Raw genomic sequence first — 24342 nt, 5'->3', positions numbered from 1 at the left:
GACATAACAAAAAAATGGGCTGTATAAACAAAAGGGTAGAGAGTAGCCTGTGAAGCAGGCTGATACATACCCACAGAGAGCTTTATCAAAAAGTGTGGTTAACAGTATCAAAACAGAAATACTGCACAAGCTGCAGCCCTTCTCTCTGGAGTAGACATCTCCTGATGTCCAATTTTTTAGACAAGGTGTGTGGCACAGGACTTTGTCCTTAGCAGACCTAACAAGTCCTACCCGAGCCCTTCCCTTCTGGCCTGCTGTCTCCTGCACTAGTCTGTGCTGTAAATTGTTTGTGTGCCTTCTCTTTCTCTATGAAAGTATTTTAAAACAGATTCTTGCCACCAAGAATTGCTCAGGTTTCCATTCAGTGTATGCTTGCTCTTTTTGTCTCACAAGTTCTTGGGCCGTATTTTACTAAATTCCTGTTTTATTAAATACAGTGATGCACATGCTCAAAATGTGATCTCCTTGTGCATATATATATACATAAAATGTGTATATATAAATATATATAATGTGTATTTATATATATTTCTCTTATATATGTATATAAGTGGGGCAACTTCTGTATGGAAAATCATTAGAGTTTCACTGTCAAATCTGAGAAGATTCTGTACAGGTGTTGCAAAGCAGTAGCTTTGGCTGGCTCAAAGTTGATAATTATGGCAGAGTTCAAAGAGTTTACGGACATATTCTAGTGATCCAAATCCACCAGATACCGAGTTTGAAAATCAGGCCATCTGACTTCCAGCTGGAAAATAACCATTAGAAACCTCAGCCAAACTGCATTCAAAAGCAGTGATTCTGTTACGTGTATGTGGATAAGCACTTTCATAAAGAATTCAGCGTCGGTGCTTGAGGTTTATTTGCTTTTCCTGTGTGTAACTTTGATTGAAGAGTGCCACAGTACATTTATGTGATGAATCTGGGTAATAATGGCTTGAATTTAAGTCTCAGAAAAAAAGTGCAAACACCTGTCAAGTTTGAGCACTAAGGTCAAAGCATTTCATGTAATTGTTTATAAACATACCGGATTTTTTAGATAAATGCTAAATCAGTAAGACTTGTAAAGAAGTAGGTGGGCTATTACAAAGTCAGGGGAATTTCAATTTGACTTTTTAGTTCAGAATTTGTATTTTTGATTTGCCGTGGCTGGGAGCTCCCAGCAAACTGTGACCATCCGTGCTGCAGCACAAAGCGTGAGAGAACAGTAAAAGTATTAAGCCAGTATACTCTGGTTAACTCTACCAGTGCTTTCATGTAATTAATATTGTTTGGGAGTCTCTTTACAGTCTTTGATTGGTGATTGTGTTCCCTTGTACAGATAAAGGTGGAACCAGTTGTTCCAGCTCCATCACCGGTTATTCCTCGGCTGACATTAAGAGTGGGTGCAGGCCAAGACAAGATGTAAGTACAAAAAAAGCCATCTGCAAGGTGGATGCTTAACACAATTCATCATCTGTCACATGTGGCAGCTCTTATTTTCAGTGGAAAACAGTTAAAAATTAGTGGCAAATGACACTCATGCAGCTATGACATCTTCTGGTCATTCTAACAAAAAATCAAGCAGAACACGTACCAAGAGAAACTTCTTAGATATTTTGCTCTAAGTGGAACCTGTCATCTTCCATCCATCCTGTTTTTCCCAGGCAAGATTACGAGACTCCATCTAGACTCATATGCTACCTCCGGTGACACTGAGTCAGGCTTCCATAATGGATGGGTATCGCTAGAGTAACCTGCAGCCAAGTTTCATAATGCACTTCAGCTAACAGTTGTTTTATGCTTTAAAGCATAACAATTGAAATGCCTTTATGCGTGTCTGTTTTATTATAATTGTTGATGATTATTCCTGAGTGTACCTAACACATCTCAAATGTTTCTCCATTAGCTCCCTAATTATTGGGTGCTGCTGTACAAATAATAGTTGCTTAGTACTGAATAGCCATAAATAGAATGATCCCTATCCTGAGATCATACAGCATAAGCAGGTGGGTAGAGACTCTGGGGAAACCAAGTCTCACTGGGCTTTGTAGGCTACTCCTGTCTCATGTGTGAAAGTTTCATTTAATCATTTTTTTGTCTGTTTTTGATTGCATAGACTACACTTTTGTGTCTGGTGGTAAACCTGAGCACCAAACAGATTTTTCCTTTCTGATCATCCCATTAAACATTGCTAATCTAATTGCTTCTCTTTTATAGACATTCTGAACTAAATCCCCTAATCACTAATTTTTCTGCTTAATAAGTTGAGTGGCATCTCTGATGATTGTTCTGTTTTTCTCTGCTGCCCTATTCTATTCTTTGGCCAATTAGGTAACTGTGAATTATGTTGGTTTGCAGTTGCTATGGGACAGAAGCAACCAAGGATGGTTTTGATGGGACACCACCCCAAATATCAAAGCTTCTTGCTGTTCTCTCTATGCTTTTCCACCATTCCTGTTGTCTCCCTTCCACAGCATGAATGTGATCTAAAACTTCTGTGCCTCAGATCGTATGAAAGCACTTGCTATCTCAGAACAGCTGTCTGTCCTTCTGCACGCAACCTGAACATGTGCAGCTGGACAGACTGTCCATTTAAAGCCTGCAAATCCAGTTTCCATCTCGAGGAGCTATGGATACTTTCAAACTCTTCTGATCAAGGATTGTAGAAATGTTGATATCAGAAAAAAAAAAAAAAGAAAAAAAAGTTTTATTTTCAAGGCAGAACTTGTAGATCATAGTTCTGAAACCATATTTTAGTACCCAAAATACTATTTTGCTTCCCCTCTTATCTCACCCCAATCTTTCTCACGCCCACACACATTTTGAAAAGAGACTTCAGACTTTATCTGCTTCCTACAAATCATGTGATCACATCGTCTTCAGGTCTGCTAGCTTGCAGTGTGTCAGAGATACTGACATCTCAGTTTTTGGCCCTCTGGGAAACACAGTTCAATCCCAGTTTCCTATATACCTCTCTATTGGCACCTTGACAGGTGACTTAGCTTAAAGTTTCTCAACAAAATAAGGAAGAATTAAGCAGTAAGGCAGAGATCTTCAGGGGTAGAGGAGTTCTGGAGGCAGCTGATAGGCAGTGCTAAAAAGTGCTTGGGCAGCATCGGTACGGGGCACGGGAGGGGAACTCCATCTTCACCACTTGATACTTATCTTTGATACTGCTTCAGGTTGTGCAACCAGATGAGGCTTCAGTCCTTAGTATTCCATCTCTATTTGTGTACTCATTTCCCTTTCCTTCCCTAGACATCTCCCCTCTACGCCTACCATATGGGCTTTCTAACATTGACTGCCTGTAAAAGTTGCACCTTCTGACCAATGGCAAACACAAAATTTTGGAGCTTTGTAATAGCTTTTAGGATTTGTCATAGTTTTCCAAGGCAAAACCCAGGAAGAAATCTGCTGTTGCACAAGGAAACCCAGTTTGTGCCATGTGGCCTTGGTTCTGTTTTGTGTGGTGTCCAATGTCTAATGCAGCAGGGCTTGCAGGTGAGCTGCCCTACTCTAAATGTTTTTGCTCTCATCCTAAGCAATTAATATTCAGTCTTGATTTAGAGCATATTTTAATTTTCATATGTAGTGATCATTATAAGGACTGGTATGGCTCTGAGACAAAGCATTACATGTGATTTGGGCTTCTGAGGTATACCAGAAGTCTCTGCTACCTGGATTAAAGTTTTTAGTTGCAAGACCATAGTAGGTTCATCAACCTTTTACATAGCTTGTAAGAGACAGAAACAAAAGCTAGGCTTCTGTGATATGTTATGTTGAGGGAAAGTTAAATTTATATTTCTTCTGTGTTGATAACAAAGGTCTGAATATCAGCTAATTGTCAGGTGGGATTGTTGTGTGTTGATTCAGATGTCTCTGGACACTTTACTAGCATGGAATTGTTTAAAATTATTGTGAGTGGCCATGGAAATATGTCAGAAGAGTTTCTGGGGACTGATAGAAATTGATGAGTTATAAAACTAGATGGACTAGTGAGTTCTTTCAGTTTCCTCTGTTAGGAGAAAGAGCTTGTTGGGAGGGTTTGGGAGGAACTTAAATACCTATTCAGTTGGAAGCTGGTCTGAACTTCATGCAAAACATTGTCTTTAATGGAAGTACTTGCAAAGCTTGATGAGCTCACAAAGTATTTCATAGAATCATTTAGGCTGGAAAAGACCCATAAGCTCATCATGTCCGGCCATCACCTAACACTACCAAGTCCACCTCCAAACCATGTCCCTCAGTGCCACGTCCATGTCTTTTAAATACCTCCAGGGCTGGTGACTCCACCACTTCCCTAGGCAGCCTGTTCAGTGCCTAACTGCCCTTTCTGTGAGGAAATTCTTCCAAATTTCAGATATTTGAAGAAAAGATGTTAGATTTGATGGCACTTAAAGTGTAAGTTCATATCTCCCTGTAAATACAGCAAAAGGATGGCAGCACAAGTCTACTCAAATAATGCAGCAGTGCTGAGGAAGACGCCTTTGCAGTGGAGCAAACAATTTTGCTATCATTTTGCTTCTCAGCTCCTCTGCATGGACCAGCATACAAAGCAGTGCTGGTTGTGGCAGAGAACTTCTATTATTTCGGTGAATACAAGTACGTAGTGGACAGTCGAGCTTGTCTAGTGCACAAATATTCTTCGAACACCCATCAGTTCAAAAGAGATGGCAGTTAATGACATTAGCTTAATGGACATGAAAATGTAGCTCTTGCTGAACGATGGAAAGACCAATATTGGAAAACTGTTCCACTTCAGTTTTTTTTGGAAGTGTTTTAACTGCACAGTAAAACAAGAAGAAAGTAGATTCTAATCAAAGCATTTCCATCTTAGTTGTAAACAATTACAGCAATACTTGCTTGGATGCCACATTAGAAGAAATTTACTGGATTCCATTCTAATGCAATTAGAGCTAATTTTGTTCTTTAAATGAATAAAAGGTCAGCTAGTAAATCTAGTTTATCTCAAGTCCAGGCTTCAATAAATTGTTTTATTTAATTTGTTGTAAAAGATCTTATCCTTAATGGGCCTAGCTCTTATTAGTTTGCTTGGGTTCTGAAATATTTATGACCACCTTTTTAGATATGATTTGAAAGATATGTAGGAAGGGTTTTTCACTGTTTTTTTTCCACTCCAGTGTTATCAGGGTTGAAGATTGCTAACTGAGTTAGTATAGGAAGGAACTAGAGATGTTATCTTTAAAAAAAAATAGTAAAAAGCACAAAGCTACTATAGACTTTTCAATTTTAAATCATCTGCAAATGATGAGCAGAAATTAATACTTTTATTCAGTTGAATCATGGTTTCTTTTTGTACCGTTATTTTTCCTGAGCAAAAATCACATTTCATAAACACAAGTTTTTAAAAACTTTCATACACATGAGTTTCATACATGTAAATTTTTAAAAAGCATATCTATTGATGAGCTGTTGACATTCCAGTTACGAGCACAGTTGCCATAAATGTCAGGAAAAGCGTGTGCTGTAATTTTTGATACAGACAAAATACATAAAATACGATTTAAATACAACTTTTAAGAAAAAACACATGGTTTCTAACACTAATGGCAGACCACAAAGCAGAGTACCACTCGTTAGTCATTAAGTGCTTCTGTGACGCAGAAGCAGGATATATGTGCGCATATATATATATTCATGTGTTTGTGAAATGAAGCCTCTGAACTTTATCTTAAAATGTTGGGCTTTTGCTCCAGACTTTTACCGCACTGATGGTGTGTTCCCTGCCGTCAGCAGGAAGACAGACATGAATAGGGGAAGGACAGGTATTTTAACAGTGTTTAACTTGTAAATCTGACCAGCTGCTCGGCTGAAATTGCCCCTTGTCTTGCATATTTTTAAAGCGAGTAGATCTGTGACCTTCTCCACAAAAATAGCACACATGCTAAGAAATGTGTGTCCATGTGTCTATAAAAATGTGTATTAAATAACCTGTGGATTTTAAAATAAAATCCGAAAAGGATTAAGGGATAGAAGAAGATATTTTTCTTTTTATCCAGATATTTAATTGACTCCACTAAAGCTTTTTATCGCTTGCTAGGATGTTATCAGTCCAGGGGCATACTTACGTTCCTTTGGAGGCTCACTCAACAGCATGATATGCCCATGACAAAAGCCACCAGCCTAACTAACTGACATCCTTTGTAGGGCACCTCAAAGCCAAGTGGCAATATGGACCAAATTAATTTGCAACCTCTAAGTGCAGTCTCTCTGAGTAATATTACAGACTCAGAAGTATCTTTCTGGGACTAAGAGGGGAGCCTGTCCCGTCTCTTTTTGTTTTATTAGAGTTTCTGTGATTGACCATCCAAGGATTTCCACCCCAGTAGGGTGCTCATAACACGTATTTTTATAAGTTGGCCAAATGGCATATGTCTGACAAAGTGAAAGCCTGAAAGGAAATACAGCTTGAGAAAATGGCATGATTCTGAAGCTCTATCCTGACCTGAAACACAGCTGGACTGCTGGAAGGTGTTTATTTTTCATAAATCGATGGCTTGGGTCATCACTGCTACTTGCTCAAGAATTGATTATTTGAAGTGCAGCCGCAGTTGGGCAACAGAATTCCAATCGAACAGTTCTTTATTCACGCTTTTTGAAATTGTGTAAAGCTTTACCATCTAACCTGTATCAGGATTCCATCAAATTTATTATAGGGTATCGGTCTCCAAAAACAAATGCCTAAAATGTGGATATCCTATCTGCAACAAGCCTAATTTACAGGAATTGAGCTGCAAACTCTCTGGAGATTAAATTTTCTTGGGAACACACAAAGTCAGGCTTAAACAAGGTAAGGGCACCAAAGGAGGAGATGAGAGTTGTTGGCAGCTCCATGAATACACTTTTATTGACCTGGTTGAAGAAAAGAAATTAGGCAGACTGTGTTGGTATTCCCCAGAGTTCACTGGGGATCTGTAATTGCTGGTGTAACATGAATATGCATTTTTTGGAAGGTACTCAAACAAATGTGTTTTTTTGAGCTGTGTAAATGGCTAGATATCTAAGATAGGACTTTGCTGTTAGCTTCAATTAAAGTAGAATTCTGCCCTATGTAGTTTTCAAGAATGCCTCTCATTTTGACACTATCATCTCTGGTGGGTATTCATGAACTTTCATTTTTAATGGGCTTGCTCTCTTACGGATAAACAAGACCTTGGGAAGAAACTTTTGAACTTTGGGTGCTATTTAGCAGGGAGCCATTCAGACGTTGATAATTTAGATTGCTGTCTTCACCGTGTTTGCCCACAATAGCTGAATAATGGGGTTCATTAAACTCCCTTTGTAGGCACATCCAAATTGTTTGCCTCTAGCCTTGGCTCCCTGTGTGTGGCTAGGGAGGAAAGGATTGGCTTTTTATTGACTTGTCAAGCCATAGGTTTGCATTACCGGCCAAGTAGCTCGTGACCCATTCCATTTATTTCACTGTTTTGTGGTGGGGAAACAGGTAAAGGAATCCTGCTGGAAGCCCCTCCTTCTGCACGTTTTCATGAATAAGAGCAGTGTTTGTAGCAGTTAAGGCACCGTGACCAAATCCTCCAAAAGACGTAATGCAAGCAGCATGGGGCTATTGTGGGATGCAGCTGTGGGCGGTGTTGGTTACCCCGCGAGACGTTGCTTATTCAACAGAAAGCTCTGGAGGAGAGCTTGCTGTGGAATTAAATAGGAGGGAAAAAGTGATACTTCGGGGAGAAAACTGGAGAAAGGGAAACCACTGTTTGGGAAAATTAAACAATAGAGGCCGAGCAGCGAAAGTCTCTGTTTATTGCAGTGCTAATGGGTATCCCAATTATTTTACAATGCAGCACTTAGCAGTGAAAGCTTGTGTTAACTGTGCTTTGCCAGAATTAACGCCCCGGGTGTCACTCCAGCTCTTGCTGTAAGACAGAGAAGAGCGTGTAATAGTTAAATCGGTTTTGATATGATCAATAGACCACCTAAGTGAGGAGGCAGAGCGATGAAAAATGATCTTGCTCCTCTCCAAGGCTGCAGAGGTGTGCTTTAGGAATTCCAGTGATCTTGGCTGCTCTCATAAATCTGTGTATGTGTGTATGCAGACCCGCATTTTTCTGTTCTATAATCATTAAATTAGAAGAGCTGGAGGACTGGTTTTTCAATGCCTTTTCAAATTCTGAATGGATACGCATTTTAATGGAGATATTGTTTGGGGTATGATTCATATCCCTTTCCTGATTGTTCTTTTGGAGTGTAACATATTGGCCCCAATGCTGCCGTGAAAGCCTCATGTGTGGTCTTGTATCCATCCAGAAGTCCTCTTCGCTGCAGTGGAGGTTCCCCAGCCCCTCCCTTGCTGCAGGATTGCAGCTTTTACATGAAGAAAAAAAAAAAAAAGAAGAAGAATATCATATCCCTTTTAGTGAAACACGTAAATAATTGGTTTATATTTCTAAAGGTGATTCAGAATAGTTTTTTCTTCCTTGTATGTGAGTTATTTCCAACTTCAGATTTAGTCTTTAGCTTTTTCTTTTTTTTCTTTTTTTTTTTTTTCTTCTTTTTAATTACAGAAGCCACCCCAACTAATTATTCATCCTGTTTATGGTAGCTGGTAGGCTGTGGCGAATTATTTTCATTTTGCTGCTGGCCACATCGGGTGATGACTCCAAAAGTGAATCCATAAAAATGCTTGAGTCATTAGAAAACAAAACAAGTTACTGTGAGATTCTTTGATTTTTCTGCTTATTGCTCAAGAGTAAAAAATTGTATACTGTACAACGCAATTAAAGAAAAAAAAACCTTCGGGCATGTTTAGACACATAAGCAAATTGCTTGTTGGAAATGGGCATGAGCAGCTGCCCTTGCAAAGTACAACATAAATCGATCCAATCCGTGTGAAAGAATGGAAAGGCAGATGGGTATTTGTTTAAAAGAACAGTTTTGCCTCGTTAGAGGATTATTGCAGGAGATGGGTACTGATTTGTGCTTGTCTTTGATGGAGATGCTTCTTTTTACTGAAGTTTTTAAACAAAAGTAAGTAAACTACATACACCAAAGAACTCATATTTTAGTTCCTGACAGCTGTGTGTGGAGAAGAGCTCCATGGAGAAGTTACCTTCCCTAGACATAAGAGAAGAAGGTGGTCCTACCCAAATTTAGTAAAAGCACCCTATGAGCAGCTGAGCTGTACCTATACAGAGCCTACAAGTTCAGGACTGGCATCTTGTATGTTTCTTACAGAAGTATTTCTCAGTAACAAGCTGGAAATTACCATTTCAGACGTTCCTAAACCCATGCTGGCATAATTTCCTAGTAGTTAATGAAATTTTGTATTCTACCCTGGTTCCCATTAAAACGGGTAGATGTAGCTTCTAGATCATGCATCCCATAGCATTTCCCAGGACAAATGATGATAAAGGGCAGTTTGCAATGAACACATAAGAGAAAGTTTGCAAAGAGCTCATTGGCATAAACATGTTTTACCAGCTTCTGGCTTTGCTGTTCAGAGCTCAGCGCAAGGGGATAATGTTAGGTGGTTTTCCCATCGAAGCTCTGAGCAGCTTTGTTATTGATGATAAGAGAGAAAAGAAGATGAAAGATAGCAAGACGCCACGCTACCAGCTCAGTTGTGTTTTGTCAGACTGGCGATGAACCATCCCGAGCTGTAAGTCAGGATGGTGAGAAAGAATAGGAGGGAGATGTGGGAGTCATTGGCAGAAAGGCAGTTGTGGTTGCTGGGAGAAATAGCCTGGTGTAACAGAGACAGAGGGTGGAGGCCACAGACAGGACTCTGTTTTACTTAAAGTAATGGAAAAATAAACAGTAGAAAACCTGTAATTTGGTTTCAAGAGTGCAGATGCCTGTAAACCAAAGGAGATAGCTGGAAAAGTCAGCAGGACTGAAGACCTAATGGATTCAAAAGTGGTGATTTCTGCCTGTGGAAAGGGGGAAATGAGTGAAATGCATCAGTAACTCCTTCAAAATGGGTGTTGAGAGCAAGCATAGCACCTCTAGCAGAAAAAGGCTGTTAGCAGAGGGGTTGTGTCTTCAGAGCAGAAGGCTGTGGAGATGAAGTCAGGCTCACCAGAAGTCAAGCTGAATTAAATGTTGCAAAGGAAGAGAGGATCATGGAAGTGAAGACAGGGAGGAGATGAAGGATAATGTCAGTATGAGCCAAGAAGGGACTCATACAATATCCCAAGTTGGAAGGGACCCACAAAGATCAACAAGGCCAACTCCTGGCTCCACGCAGCACCACCCAAAACTCAGTCTGTCTCAGACACCCTCTGTCTGAGAGCATTGTCTTGATGTCCATCAGGGTTGGTGCCATGACCACTGCCCAGGGGAGCCTGTCCCAGTGCCTCTTGGTGAAGAACCTTTTCCTAATGCCCAACCTGAACCTACCTGACGTAGCTTCATGCTGTTCTTGGGTCCTGTCACTGGTCACCAAAGAGAGTATCTTGCCTCTGATCTGACGTCTGTTCTCCCCTTTACTGAGAACCTAAGACAAGTGGGATAATGGCAGTAGGTTGACAGTGGTGAAAGTTAATGGTAATGGATTGAGAAGCAAAAATATAAGGACATTTGCAAAGTGATGTCAAGGAACAGGATAATCTTCCTCCCAAGTTACAAAATACCTGGCTTGTGAATTTTCAGACTCAGTGACAAGTAAGTTTTGAATACATTTAGTTTTATTTTAAAATTCAATGTTGGTTAAACCTATTTTAATAAATAATATAAAAGGGAAAACAGAAATGTGGAAGGAGGGCAAAGTAATCGAGGTATCTGATGACAGCAATACATTTAATTACAGAACAAATTTTGGAGGAAGAGCTAATTAAAGGCTTGGAAATAAATGGAATAAAATACAACATGGAAGTAAGCCATACTAAATCAGCTTGATAACAATTTTTGATAACTGATTCTCTACTTTCACATGGTCCAGTTGGCAGTCCCTGCGGGAGATGTGGCTGGGCAGGGCTGATTTTTTGCCATGCATCTCAGATATCTGTTTCCACCACCAATGCTGAGAGTGACTGCTTCCACCTCCCACTGCAGAGCAATTTTTTTTTTTTGGTTTTGCAGTACAGGAAGAAGCAGTTGCTGAGTACATAATCAAATTGCTTCCCCTCCAAGGGAAAGCCTCAGCTGCAGTGGAGAAGAGCTGGGACACGCATATGTGCGTGGCTGGAATAAAATTGACAGCTGTCCTCCTGTCGGGAGAAGGGATGAATGAAAGGTAGCAAATCTGAGCTCCCTGGATTTTAGGAAAATGTTTAATACTATCATAGTGAAGCTGACAAAGACAGGGATTAGCAGAGGAGCTGTTTAGTAAGGAACTAGCTCAAAGGTAGACAGCAACTGAGAGTAATAAGAGAGCTTATCTAACCAGAGAGAAGGTCACTAGTGAACATGCTCAAGGATGTGTTTCAGGACTGGTCTGCTTTAATGATTTCAGTAAAAATTTAGTCCCAATAGAAGGTAGAGCACTGATGTCGTTTTTTGTCAATGAGGTTGAAGGACGGTGTCAGTACCGTCTGGAAAGAACTTGGTCCCCTCAAATACAAGGGAAAACTCATTTTTAATTCAATACAAGAAAAAGTGCAGTTAAAGCTTTTGCATTTGAAGAGTGCCAGGAGAAACTTAGAACCAGTTGGTAGGTGAGTCAAGTGGGTGATGGATCATGAGTTGATCGTGGAGGTGCCACCATGATCCAAGGGTGACCATAGGATGCATTGCAAGTGGTCATTTTAGCAGAGATAGTGGAAGTGTCCAAGCCGTCATCTGAGATGCTGTTGGTACTTCACCTGAAATGTTATATTCAGTTCTTGAACACTGCTTCAGGAACAATGAATTGTTGAGAGCAGGTGCGAAGGAGGGCTTGGAGAACTGGTAGGGGAAGCAGAGAGGAGTCTCTGTTATGATAGGAGAGGAGAACAACTTTGTGTGTTTAGTCTAGCATGTGAAGAGGGGATATGATTGCTGGCTACAAATACATCAGGCAAGTAAACATTTTGCAGGGAGAAAGCTATTTAAGCTAAAGAACAATGTTGGCACAAAAACAAATGGGAATTAATTGGCTATGAATGGAGGCTGGAAATTAGAAGAGGTTTCTGTGCCACCAGAATGGTGCGATCCTGAAGCAGGGTAATAGTGGGGACAAAAAGATTAACCGGTTTTAAGACGAAGCTCAATAAACTTGTGAATGGGATTAGGTGACATGATGCCTGTGAAATTGCTAGCCTCATTTGTCCGGGAAGGGATGTTTGTGGGGTTTTGCCATAGTGATGAAATGGTGAGTGAGCTATAGGAGCTCTGTGTGCACCATCAAAACCCCAGGTGCTTACAAGGACCTCGTGCCACCCGTGTTTGGCCAGGCAGTGTTAACAGAAAGAGATGGTGTCTTGGAACACGTGTTCATTGCTTGTTTTCTTTGGTAGAGAAGAATATCACCCTAAAAGCAATTAATCACACAAAAATACGTTTTTATTATTATTTCAAGGTGAAGTATTGAAGTCTTTTCACTTGCAAAATTGCTAGGGGCTTGGCTGAAGGTTTGATGCATTTTGGCACCCTGCAAACACGCAAGCTGGTCATAGCGCATATTTGTGGAGCCTCTGTTTGCCAATACGACTTGTTTGCACAGAATAAAATATTCAGCAGGGCACAAGAGATAAAAACTAAATTTCCCTTTCTAAAAGTAATATGGGAATTAGCTTACATTACAGAGCTTAAATTACACTGATTCTCCTCCAGGGTTGGAATAAAATTTTCAAAATCACCTCTAATCTGTGAGGAATCTAAACCATATGGAAATGTTCCTAATTCCCCTGGGTGTTTTTGACACTTCTACCCATAGGTCTTAGAGTATTTCAATATATTTTTTTTTTTTCTGGTGAAACAATCTCAGTTACAAATGTGAGATTTCTCAGTAATTAAAATAGTTGCACCACCTCTCTTTCTAGCATTGAGGAACTTGTATCAATAAGGGAATATCAACACTAATAGATAAGAAATGTCACCCATAATAATGAGTGGCAGTTGTGCTAGCTTTAATTATGTCAGTATGGTTGGTGGTGACATTTTTCTATGTACAGAGACCCTTTAGCTCATGCTTCTTGCTTAAAAATGGGTCATTATGACTTCTAAAGTGTTGTCCTCTTTTAGGCAGAGCCTACGTGAAACAATTTTTAAGGAGCTTGACCTCCAAGAAACAAAGATTCCCATAATTCTTGACCAGACCTTTCTCAGTCCTGACACAGCATTTTTTGGAGCCCATCGCTCATAGCAGACATTCAGCTCTGTGGTTCTTATCCTATTTTTGAAAAGCCATTTCCTTTCAGTGCACGTGTCTTTTCCTTATGTTTATATGAAGCAGTCAACGGGGCTTTCAGCCATAAGGATCAGAATAAAATCAAATAAATTGCTTCCAAAGATAGCAAACTATTTCACACCTTGGAGCCTCCTTTTGCTCCAGATGTGGCGTGTTAGCTCATGCCAATTAGAGGCGATTATAAACTGACTGACCTGTTGTGATGCTAAAGAGATGGGGAGAATTTGCACTTTGCTTGCGAGCCAACGCCGTTTTCATCCAGTTTGGGTTTGGATGTGTCTATGTGAACAGTGATTGCTCCAGAGTAGTGATGAAAATGGGATTTCATTAACTCTAATGTTGTGAAGGGTTTATTTTAAACATATTATGGATACATGTGTTCAGTTAGAAAAGCACCGAGGTTCTTAAGAAGTACAGTTCCTGTTAGCATTTAAGGAGAAATACAAAGAGAATTTAGGTTGGGCACAACCAGGTGCACAACATTTACATTAATTCTGTTTTTTCAAAAGGGAGTGGTAGCCTTTAGTTATGATATACGGAGGCTCTTGTTACCACATCTATTCCAAGGGTTTTCTCACACCTCTTCATTCTGGGGGAACTGTTTTGATTCAAAAACAGCTTTGATTTTTATCTTTCAGTGTAGAATACAGATGTGATACATCACCAGGTGAGCAGCCTGCAGAGAGAAGTGTGATTCTCATCTTGGGACTCTGAGCGTGTTGATGGTGGCTGACGTTCATTTGTGTTTTATGACTTCAAAAAGTATTAATCCAGCTCCAGTTTTTGAGTTTATGGATGAGGAGGAGGGGAAAGGAGGTGAAATTTCATCTTTATGTAGTGTTGTACCTACAGACTTACAGGTCCTGATTTTGGAAGCATAGGAAAAACTCATTTGGGATAGAATATAACGATACAGGTATGGTGATGTCCAAAAGTGCTGATTAAAACCTAGCATGGACCTCAGTAGCAGGAGGATCGAAGCTTTGCTACAGCGAGTACCGCCTACTTGCAGCGTGCTCCGTGCCTCACTTTTCTTGTCTATAAAATAGATCTCGTAAATCTTGCCATCATTTACATACTGTTTTGATATCAGGTTTCTCTCCAAGTCTGAAGTAACATTAATTATTAGTCGTGGGACTGCTATTTCCCTTTGATTTCTCCCCACCTCCATATTGCCATGTGTGCAGCCCCTTTTTCAGGAAGGAGGACAGGCCCAACCACCCTCTCGGAGATTACTCCATCGCCTCTAATGGTGTAGCACGAAGCCATTCATTTCTCCACTCTGGAGTCTAAAGTCTCAGAACTTTATTAGCCCAAGGGAGTGGTAGGCCCAAGCGTGCTCCAAAATGCCGATCTCCCGTTTTGATAACTGAGCTCTAAAAATCAAGATAAACAAGCTGCCCTATATATTGAACGTGTCTTAATTGCACACTTGAAGCAAACCAGCCAATCAATGGGGATGTGTCACCCGCTAATGAATATTTGTAGTTTTGGAAGATTTTATTCGTGATGTTCCCTACAGTTTCTGCACTTATGAGTAGAATGGCTTTTGAAGACCCTGTTCAGGAGGAGAACCTGGCTTTATCTTGGCCAGGAAACTATAATTTAATTTAATACATTCGCTGGGCATGGTCACTCTTATTCAAATTGTATTAGCTAATACTTCTTTTAAACTGTTTACATTGTGTGCAAAGTTGTGTTTAAAGTCCTATTAGCTAATACTTTTCCTAGTACAGACCAGGGAAGGGTTGACTCTCTGAAGAACTCATGGCAGGACTTTGTTTACTTGGAGGGGGGTAGAAGTGGGCGCAGCGAAAGCAGGAATAATGATGTTTGAAACCCTACAAATGACTTCTGCTGAGCCAAATATTTTGTTCTCTGTTCCTCTCCACAGTTTTATTATTGCCAAATTTTATTTTATTTTTATGAAGAGGAGGCTTTCAAGTCAAAGGGGTGACTGTACAAGCCATGGGAGTAGTGCCACTACCCAAGGTCTTGAGCGTTCAGCTTTGGGAACAGTGGAAGGAGGAAGGCACAAAAGCAGCATCAGAGATGGTGTGTGGCCAGCCTGAAAGAGCCCAAGTGAGCCATGTGCTAAGGTTTTCATTGAACCAGAAATGCATCGCAGACATTGAAGAGACAATGAGAAAGCTTGCTTGGTGGGAGATAACAGTGTTTTTTCAAAGGTAGCCCCCTAACTAGGGGCAGGAGTAGACGTCTAGGTTGCTCCCAGGACAACGTGATAGCAGGACCTCCTTCCTTCTGCATGTTGCAGGCAGGGAGTTAAGAGTGCTCTGGTTTGACACACAGTCAGGAACCTTTCAGACACATTTGGAGAGCCTGAGCCCCGAAATCAGGCCCCTGAAGTAATCGCTAGATGACTTTCAAGCAGTGTGAAAGCCTTTAGTGCAGGGGATGGCCAGGAAGACCATCCATCAGCTTTTAGATTCTGCTCCACTCTAAGTTTCTAAACTTCCTTGGTTTTGGTTTTCCTCCGGTAGTCACTTACATGGGGTCTCAGAAGGTCGGTGTTATGGTTCCCTGGATGTGATGTGGCAGACTAGTCAATAAACACAAACCCATTGCTCTGTTTCCTTTCACTCTTTTTTCCTCGTACTTGCCATAGTTCTGATTTAGTAGGGCAAGTGGCATATCTAGGGAGAAAAACATGATTATCTCAGCTGAGCTTTAAATATCATGTAGTTCCAGCTTGTTCTCTAATGATGGCTTGGATTATTGACTTGAATTGCAGACGAGGTCTCCGATGCTATCGATACTGCCTTTTGAATATCATAAAGGAGCTGCAGAAAACTCTTCAGCTGCACATAAAGTTCCCACTGACAGTGGAGCTGGGCTTTCCTCCCCTCGTTCTCAGGAGTTGTTCCAACTCGATCTTCATCATGGTTTTCCTACCAATGTCTGCCTTTTTTTTTCCTTTCTTAAGATGTTCTCCTTCCTGGAATGTCTAACCTTTCTTTAATTTTCCTTCTTCCTCCAGTCCCTTCACAAATGAACTGCACTCCCACAGTTACCATTCATATATAAATAAGTTAAATGATTTACCAAAATGTGGTAAAAACAAATAGTCCTAGCCTGTGTTTTGTTTGGGGTTTTTCTGTTTTGTTTTACAAAAAGCCCTTTTCCTTCTTCTCGTGTTTCCAGTCTCGAGTCGTATTGTAAGGGCCTTGTCTGTTAAAATGCAGGCACATCAATAACACCATGTCTCAACATTCGTTAATAAATACTGGGTCCCCCATATATCCCCCTTCCTGGGCAAGATTATTCTATACTGTCTATTTACTAGAGCTACATCCTGTCTACTTCAGCTACTCGAGTAAGTAGCAATATTTTAACTGCTGAGTATATAGTGTGCGTCATTTATTTGTCCTGACTAGATCTACTGCTGATTTCATAAACATTTGAGGAAAGAAATACCAAACTAGCAAATATTTGCAGAACCCCCTAATGTAGAGTCTTAAGAGGATGATATCGTCTCGCAGTTTGAAGATTAAAATCAGTGCTGTTCACAGCTGATTAACTTTCCTTTCTAATATTTCCCACAAATTGAGCTAATGTAATAAAACTTAACGAAACAAGGTTTAGTGAAGCCACAGAGAATATTTATATGACAGCGAGCTAAGGAGTGGTTCAGGCTGTCCCGACATTCACTTTGTAAAAGCTCTGTACTTTATCCTGTCCGCTCGTCAGGGTCTGTGAATGGATGGGTGTAGCAATGAGAGCAGCCCTTGTGCTGGGTTGAAACAGCCTCAGTGCTGACTTAAAGGTGATGTGAATCAGCTGCACTATATTTTCTCTGTATCTGCTCGGTGATCGAGCGGTGCTTTCTTTCCCATCAGCTCTTAACGATTCTCATTTTTTGGTCCTTCAGAGTCATCAGCAAAGTGGTGCCAGCCCCGGAGGCCAAACCTGCTACTCCTGCGAGCCGGCCCAAAACACCTCCACCTGTGCCATCACCGGTGCCAGCTCCTGTCCATGTCACCCCTCCTCCAGCTCCTGCTCCTCCTCCTCCGCAGCCTACAGTCTCGCCAGTCGTGCTTCCACCTCCATCTCCAGCCGTCTCTGCGGCCGGAGGCTCCAAAGCGCCTGTCAGGAGCGTGGTGACCGAGACTGTCAGTACTTACGTGGTAGGTAACGCGTGCTGCCATGTGTTGTCCCAGCACATTCATCTTCTCAATTGCTGAGCTTCGTGGTGACTCATCTCAAACTGAGGGTGCCGGACTTGCGATGTTGCTCTCCACTAAGCAACTCTTATCTGCCTCTTGCTTCCGTGCACTTGTTTTGAAAGGTTAATCATTAAAACACTACTACTTAGGTTGGTATTTTCCCATGTTTCCAGCCCAACACTTAAATTTCTTCTAACAAGTCCAGTTATATCCCATTTATCCTCACCTAACTGAGCTAGAGCATAAAGTTTTGGAGATGGAGATTTTTTTTATAGATGCTTTCATAAGCACTGAATTGAAACCTCAAATGTCAAACTCGCCATAGATTTTGCTGTCAGTCGGGTAAAGTACAAAGCCCTCACACAACATCAAGAATGTGACTTAGCCATCATTTGAGGTGCATAGAGTACACTACTCTGGTTTCCTCAACATAGAGAAATTGTAAATGTTTGTGCTTCTCGAAGTCTGTAGCTAGCTCCTCAGTCTGTTCGACATTTGCTCTGAACTTGGTCTCTCTGGCAGCGTTAAGACTTCTTCATTCCTTTAGAAAAGTCTCCCGTACAACACAACACAGGAACTACATTCTCTAAAAGAGTGTGGACACACCTTTGGGCAGGACTGCAATTGTTTTGCTACAGCAAATTTCTGCTCTAGATGCAGTGTAAGACGGAAGCCCTACCGTTTTTGATCACTGAGGAGCAGCACATACCACCAACAGTAGCAGCAGTGTTGTTATCCTCCCCGTCCTGGCTGAGTTCCAGCTTGGATGGTGACACCTTGCTTATCTATAGCGGGTGCCAGTTTAAAAATCTCACCATTTAAAGCACCTGAAACTTGCTTTTGTTACAGAGTTTACTTTAATTGTAACATGCACATGATTTTTTTTTAATTCCTGTTTTTATAAAGATTCCTAGTGTAAATCTACCCTGCTGGTTCTAACGGAGAAGGTGCTCTTCCTTGCTTAACTGTTGTATCATGTTACTGGTCTCTATTTAAACAGCTGCTACATTTCACTCCAGAGTTGGTTACAGTACTCGACTACCTCACATAAGCTGTGCATATCTTCAGGGTGAAGGATATGTATCCTCACCTTCTCCATCACAGCATAAATGTGGTGTCACTCTTACACATTACAGTAGTGTCCAGAAGCTTTGAAAAACACCCTAGGAGAGAAGCATTTTCAAAATACTGCACTACAGCAAATTTTCCGCAGTATTAAAGGCAAATAATTTAGAGATGATGATAGTTTAAAGAAGGAAAACTTATAACTTTTCCTAAGGCCAGTACTTCAGTGGTAACACACTTAGCACCTCAGGGAGAATTCAGAGAACCGTACTCAGTAGGCTCCAGGTTATCTTTATTTTTCTTTTATAACATTATAGTTGAAACCAGGGCTTTACTGCAATAGGATCCAAGTAGGTATGCAGGCAGAGAGACTCCCGATGTGAGAAGTTTCCAAGTCAAAAAGCTGACAAAGAGGTTGGAGAAGAAGGGAATAATTAATAATTATTAGCCCCTTGTATGAAGGGAATCCAGGACACAGAATGATGAAATGGCGTTCCCAAGGGCGCATGGGAAAGCTCTCGGGGAGATAAGATTGGAGCCAGTGTGACAGGGGTACACGACTCCCTTCTGCACGGAAGGACAAAGGATGATGTTATACTTGGAAAACAAAAGTTATTATGTGGGATCTCCCTGCGGGATAGTATCTCAGTAAGTGTGTTCTGATCGTTAACTCGAAATGGTTTGTACTAAAATAGCATTGGGCAGTCACACACTGTCCCTCCTTCCACGACCCTTGGCTCGTCAAGGAACACGAAGTTAGGAGACATTTTGACATCCTCATTCAGCAGCCCAAGTTCTTAACAAACACAAAGAGGTTTTGGTGGACCACCTTGCCCCCCTCCAGCCCGTGATCTTCTAAAATACCGAGACGAGCATTCTGCCAAAAAGCATCCCCCTGAAAACTTAAGTTTGGACAATTTGGGGTGTCTGTCTCCTGATGGGGCAGTGTCAGGCAGCATTCCCAATAGGTGTCACCACTGGTGCCCAAACCTGGCAGCGCCCAGATGGGGCACGTGCCAAATGGCAGTGCCCACAGGTGGGAGCGTGGCGGTAGGACTGAGCCTTACAATCAGCGAGCTTCAAAAGCCAGTTCATCGTGTGATGCTGCACGTTGCGGTTGGGAAGGGTTTGGTCCCTGCTTAATATTCCTGGGCTTTGTTTTTTCCAGTTTTAGATCACACAGAAGTGCAGGGCTTTAAGAGGAGTCAGTCGAGAGTGGTGTGTTGGTTGCAGCTTTGGTATATTCCTATTGATTTTTCTGGCAGGGGTGTAAGATGTACAGACCACCGTGTAGTAGCTTTATGTTGTGTTTTCTTTTTTCCCCTAAGAACATTTGGGGATTTTCATCTGCTGCTTTTTAATATCGCATTCGTAAGCTGTACAGATAGCAGAAAGTTATTGTCTTAGATATGTGTAACTGCACTAATGCACAAAAGCTGAGAACAAAACAGTTCATATTTTTGAGATTGGGTTATAATGTGCAAATCTCCATAAAGGAATGATGAAATCAGGGTAATACCCCAGGCATTCTGTATTCTATATTGGGAATTTACACTTCTTTGGATGGACTTTGTGACATTTTTCACGTATGTTGTTACCAAAGAACTGTTAAAGAAAGCACTTGAAATTTAAAAATACAAATATGGCTCTGGCAGGGCATAAACATTAAAAAACATCATGAAACTCTGAATATGATAAACCCGGCAAGCAGCTGCCTAATACTGTAAATGATCTGCCTCTCTTGTTTCATTTACCCTTTAGTAAATTGTGCTGTGACATAAATGTCATAAGGGGAATGGAAAGTTACTCAGTAACAACTTTTTTTTTTATATCCTGATCTTATCAGCTAGTCGAGTTGAAGACTTTGGCTAATAAGTAATAAAGCAACATATCCACATTGCACTGGATATTTTACATGCGCATAAGACTGTTATCTTCTGCAGGAGCCTGCTGTAGCTCGTTCTCGCCATTACGAGGGTAGAAATGTGAAAAGCCAGCCTTCTGGTCGTGGTGGTGTATAGACAGAGCAGGAATTGTGTGGCCGAGCCCCGGCTGCTCTGTGGGTTGCTCTGTGTGAGTTGGCTGTGAGTAGGTCGGGTGGCACAACTGGCTTTGCTGGTTCACGGGACAATACAGAAAAATGCATGCCTTTGCCTCAAGTACAGCATAGGAAAAATCAATTAAAACCTAATGCTGAGCACCTAGGGTGAGAGAAGTCCTAAATAAGAAAGGTGACCATTGAAAAGCTTTGTTGGATAAGCAACAATTTTTTTGTTGTTTAATTATTATTTAAATGTTGATTTTGCTGCCTGCTTGCCCTGCAAACCAGCTAACTTTCCTTTTTTCTTTGCACCAGATCCGAGACGAATGGGGTAACCAGATCTGGATCTGTCCTGGCTGTAACAAGCCAGATGATGGCAGTCCAATGATAGGTTGTGATGACTGCGATGATTGGTATCACTGGTAAGTTGTTCTCATCCATCCTGTTCTGCCGTTCCCCGCAGATTGTGGCTATATTATTAACCCCCCCTTTTTTTTTTCTTTTTTTTTTTTTTTTGTTCGTGAGGCTGGGAATATTTGAATGGCTTTGCTGTGCCCAGTTTAATAATCTGGAAGATACTTTTATCTCTGTTTCTCTGGAATTTGAAGCAGCAGATTTTAAACTAAAGGAGTGTTACTTTAATTAATGGGAATCAGTGATAACAGTTGTTTTTGAAACGATGAGGAAATATGGCTGATTCCGGTAATTTTGAAAGAAGTACAGGATTATGAGCACAGTGTATACAGATAGACATTTCAAGTTATGAAGCATTGTATGAACAGTAATATAAATGTCAGCTCATATAAGGGGTTCGAGGAATTAATCACTTTTTAGGCCTTTTTTTTAACCAGCTACATAAAATCATAAGGTTTTTTTTTTGCAGATGTATTAAAGAAGCATTTAAAATTATTTTAAATCTAGCCTATTATTCCTGAAAGTGCGGTCATATTTTCTATTAAAACAATTTCTTATCTGAGTGTCCTTTCGATATATTTTCTTGTTTCAAAGCAAGTTTATTTTACATTTCTGTTAGATGATTGTATTAATCAATGCAGTGATGATATAATTGCTCTGCTAATTTGGGGGGAGGAAGGGGAGGAAGGCCAGATCCTGTATCCCACTGAAATGTTTAATTTCTTGGGGTAAGAAATAAAAGTAACGTTACTCCTCTGCAGTGACACCACATTTCCCTGTCCTCCACAGGCCTTGCGTCGGGATCACGACTGCACCCCCAGAAGAGATCCAGTGGTTCTGCTCCAAGTGTGCCAACAAAAAGAAAGATAAAAAACACAAGAAGAGGAAGCACAGAGCACACTGAAGACCTTGCTGTGGATTGAAGTCGTGTGGTCGCTTCAGCACTTCGGCCCTGGCTCCATCGCAGAGGGATGCAGTGTGCTCGCCTCTCACCCTCCGTCACCGGGTGTTTTGGGTTTGACTCTGCAGTGAATCAAGGGCAAGGATCTCTTGTCCGTTGGGGGCTGTTGCATTTTTCAGGCTGTACGAGCCCAGGGGGTTGGATTTTGGTACATTCTGATGCTGTCTTTCACCTACCGAGGGACGTTTTTGCACAGAGCGATATGAAGACTTCAGTAGTTAATGGTACCGCTCCCACTCCTGTGGCTCGGCAGCAACAAAGTTGAATGTTGTACATACCTGTTATATTTCCTTCTCAATTTCTTTTGAATTCCTCTGGAACCTTTGCAGTAAGGTGACGAGAGGAGAAGAAAATGTAAATTGCAGTAAGTTGTAAACTGAGGAGACCTTCTGGAATGATTTCTGTAGTCTGGATGCAGTTCAGCCTCTACTCCCGCTGAGCCAGATAATCATAATGTGGAAATAAAAAGTGGCTGGTAAATATTTTTGTGACAAGAATATATGAAGCTTTTTCCCTTGATTTTTAGTACTAACATAAAATAAACATGTTCAAGCTTTTGTGAAATATCTTCTATTTTTTAAAAAACAAAGTTTCTATTGTGTCAATTTTTTTCTTCAGTGTGAATTTATTTTGGTGGACCTGTAATATATTTTATACTTTGGTTTTGTTTTTTAGTCTTTGTCGATGTACCGTTTCATTGCTTGTACATTTCATGGGTGTGTAAAAACACTTCACATTAAAAGAGTTTCACACATGTAAATACCTGATATTTATAAAGTACCTTTTTATTTTTTAGGGCATGAGGATTTTTATTTTTGTTTGCCTGAGAGGACAAACCTAGCAGCTATTAAAAGCCCATGTAACACACGCTTGTCCTTGTGGCTTTAAGGGATTGGCGAGATCTGCCCCAGTGGTGCGCACACGAGAAGTCAACCAGCACCATAATTAGGCCTCGATTCAGATACTTAAACATGTGGTAACTGCTTAAGAAGTGAGTAATCCTATTGCCTTCAAGGAGACTGTTCCCACACTTAGTTATACATGTGCTTAAATGCCTTCTGAATTGAGGGCTTAGGCCAGGGGCTCTGCACTTTTAATGGTAGCTCCAGTATGTTAATCTGTAGCTGGAGCTCAGATTTTTTTTTTCTTTTTTTTTTTCTTTTTTTTTTCTTTTTTTAACAAGTGGTAGCAAGTTTTCCGAAATGGTCAGGTTCATGTTTAGGTGAAGAAGATGCCTGATGCCATTAAGGCCAGAAGATACATTTTTCTGCTTTGTGTATCCCCTTGGTAAGACCAACAAAGTGAATGCGTATTATATTTTTAATGAGGGGGAAAATTGCAGAGGAAAAAAGAAGAAAACAACAGTATTATATATTGTAGTGCAGTGGTCTCAGAGCTAAATAAACCGTAAGAATAAATTTGAAGAAAAAAAATAAATCTTTTTTTTTCTGAATTCATAGGGAGCATTTGGATTTCATTGCTTAATTTGGGGATATTTCTACTTCAAACTGTTCAGCGAGAAACATCTGAGGTTTGAGCGTACAGCCCTTTAACCTGTTGCACAGATATTAAGGGTTATTTTTTAAATGCATCCAAATCGATATTAATGACAATGAATTAGTCATGTTTTTAAAAGCTCCAGTCTAGTTAGGGAAATGAGGCTTTGCTGATAGAACTGTTAAATTGCAAATCAGGGGAGATATGGATGAAATTGGTTTATTAAAAGTGCACTGTTACCTTCTTTGTTCAATGCCACCTCATTTATATTCTGTCCCTGCTAATTACCAGTCAGTGCGTCAGTCAAGAAAAGTTCTTGAGTTCGATTTTTTTTTTTTATCTCGAATTGTTGAATGTCTCAAACCTGCTTCTTGTTTTCCTCCACGTGTAATGTGCAGACATACAAAATATACAGTCTTTGGTCGTTTCTGGTTGCAATAATAAAGAACTAGCTTTTGGTAAGTTGTTTCATCCATTTCCTCCGCTCAGCTAATCACAACCCCTCGCATTTATTTGACTGAATTATTCAAGGTGCCGTGGAAAAAGGGACGAACTTTTGTCGTTTCAGCCACAGGACAGAGGTTTCTGTGAATGCTCGTGCACCGCTGCCGCCGGATTGCTTTCCTACCCCAGGTTTTATGATTTTATAAACGACCTCGGTGGTAATAAAACCAAAGAATCATTTTCAGGAGCTTGTGTGGCTCATGGGATTAGTAACAGGAGAAGGGGCCTTTCACCTCTGGGTCATCGGTTCGGAGCAGCCTCGGTCAGCAGCCGTGAAGAGCCTGACTCCCCTTTCACTTACACTGGTGTAGACCAGGAATCGGGGGCACAAAAGAATAATCGGCTTCCAAAAATAGCTACCCACCAAGCAGCCGTGGGGTATGGACCT

At 40.8% G+C, this 24342-nt stretch overlaps 1 protein-coding gene across 1 annotated transcript in view; it reads left to right on the top strand.

The window, feature by feature from the left end:
- Window positions 1-23908, top strand: part of TAF3 (TATA-box binding protein associated factor 3) — a 114005-nt gene extending 90097 nt beyond the window's left edge. Inside the window, exons 4-7 of the mRNA XM_082760681.1 lie at window positions 1322-1404; window positions 17178-17433; window positions 20894-21000; window positions 21782-23908. Coding sequence (XP_082616807.1) covers window positions 1322-1404; window positions 17178-17433; window positions 20894-21000; window positions 21782-21896 — 561 coding nt within the window. The 3' untranslated portion in view covers window positions 21897-23908. The remainder of the gene's footprint in view (window positions 1-1321; window positions 1405-17177; window positions 17434-20893; window positions 21001-21781) is intronic.
- Window positions 23909-24342: the final 434 nt, after the last annotated feature.

This window comes from Aythya marila (genome assembly GCF_965140915.1).
Source record: "Aythya marila genome assembly, chromosome: 1".
In the NCBI taxonomy this organism is placed as follows: Eukaryota; Metazoa; Chordata; class Aves; order Anseriformes; family Anatidae; genus Aythya; species Aythya marila.
Note: the sequence above shows the minus strand (reverse complement) of the source record. Positions and strands in the feature narration are given on the sequence as shown.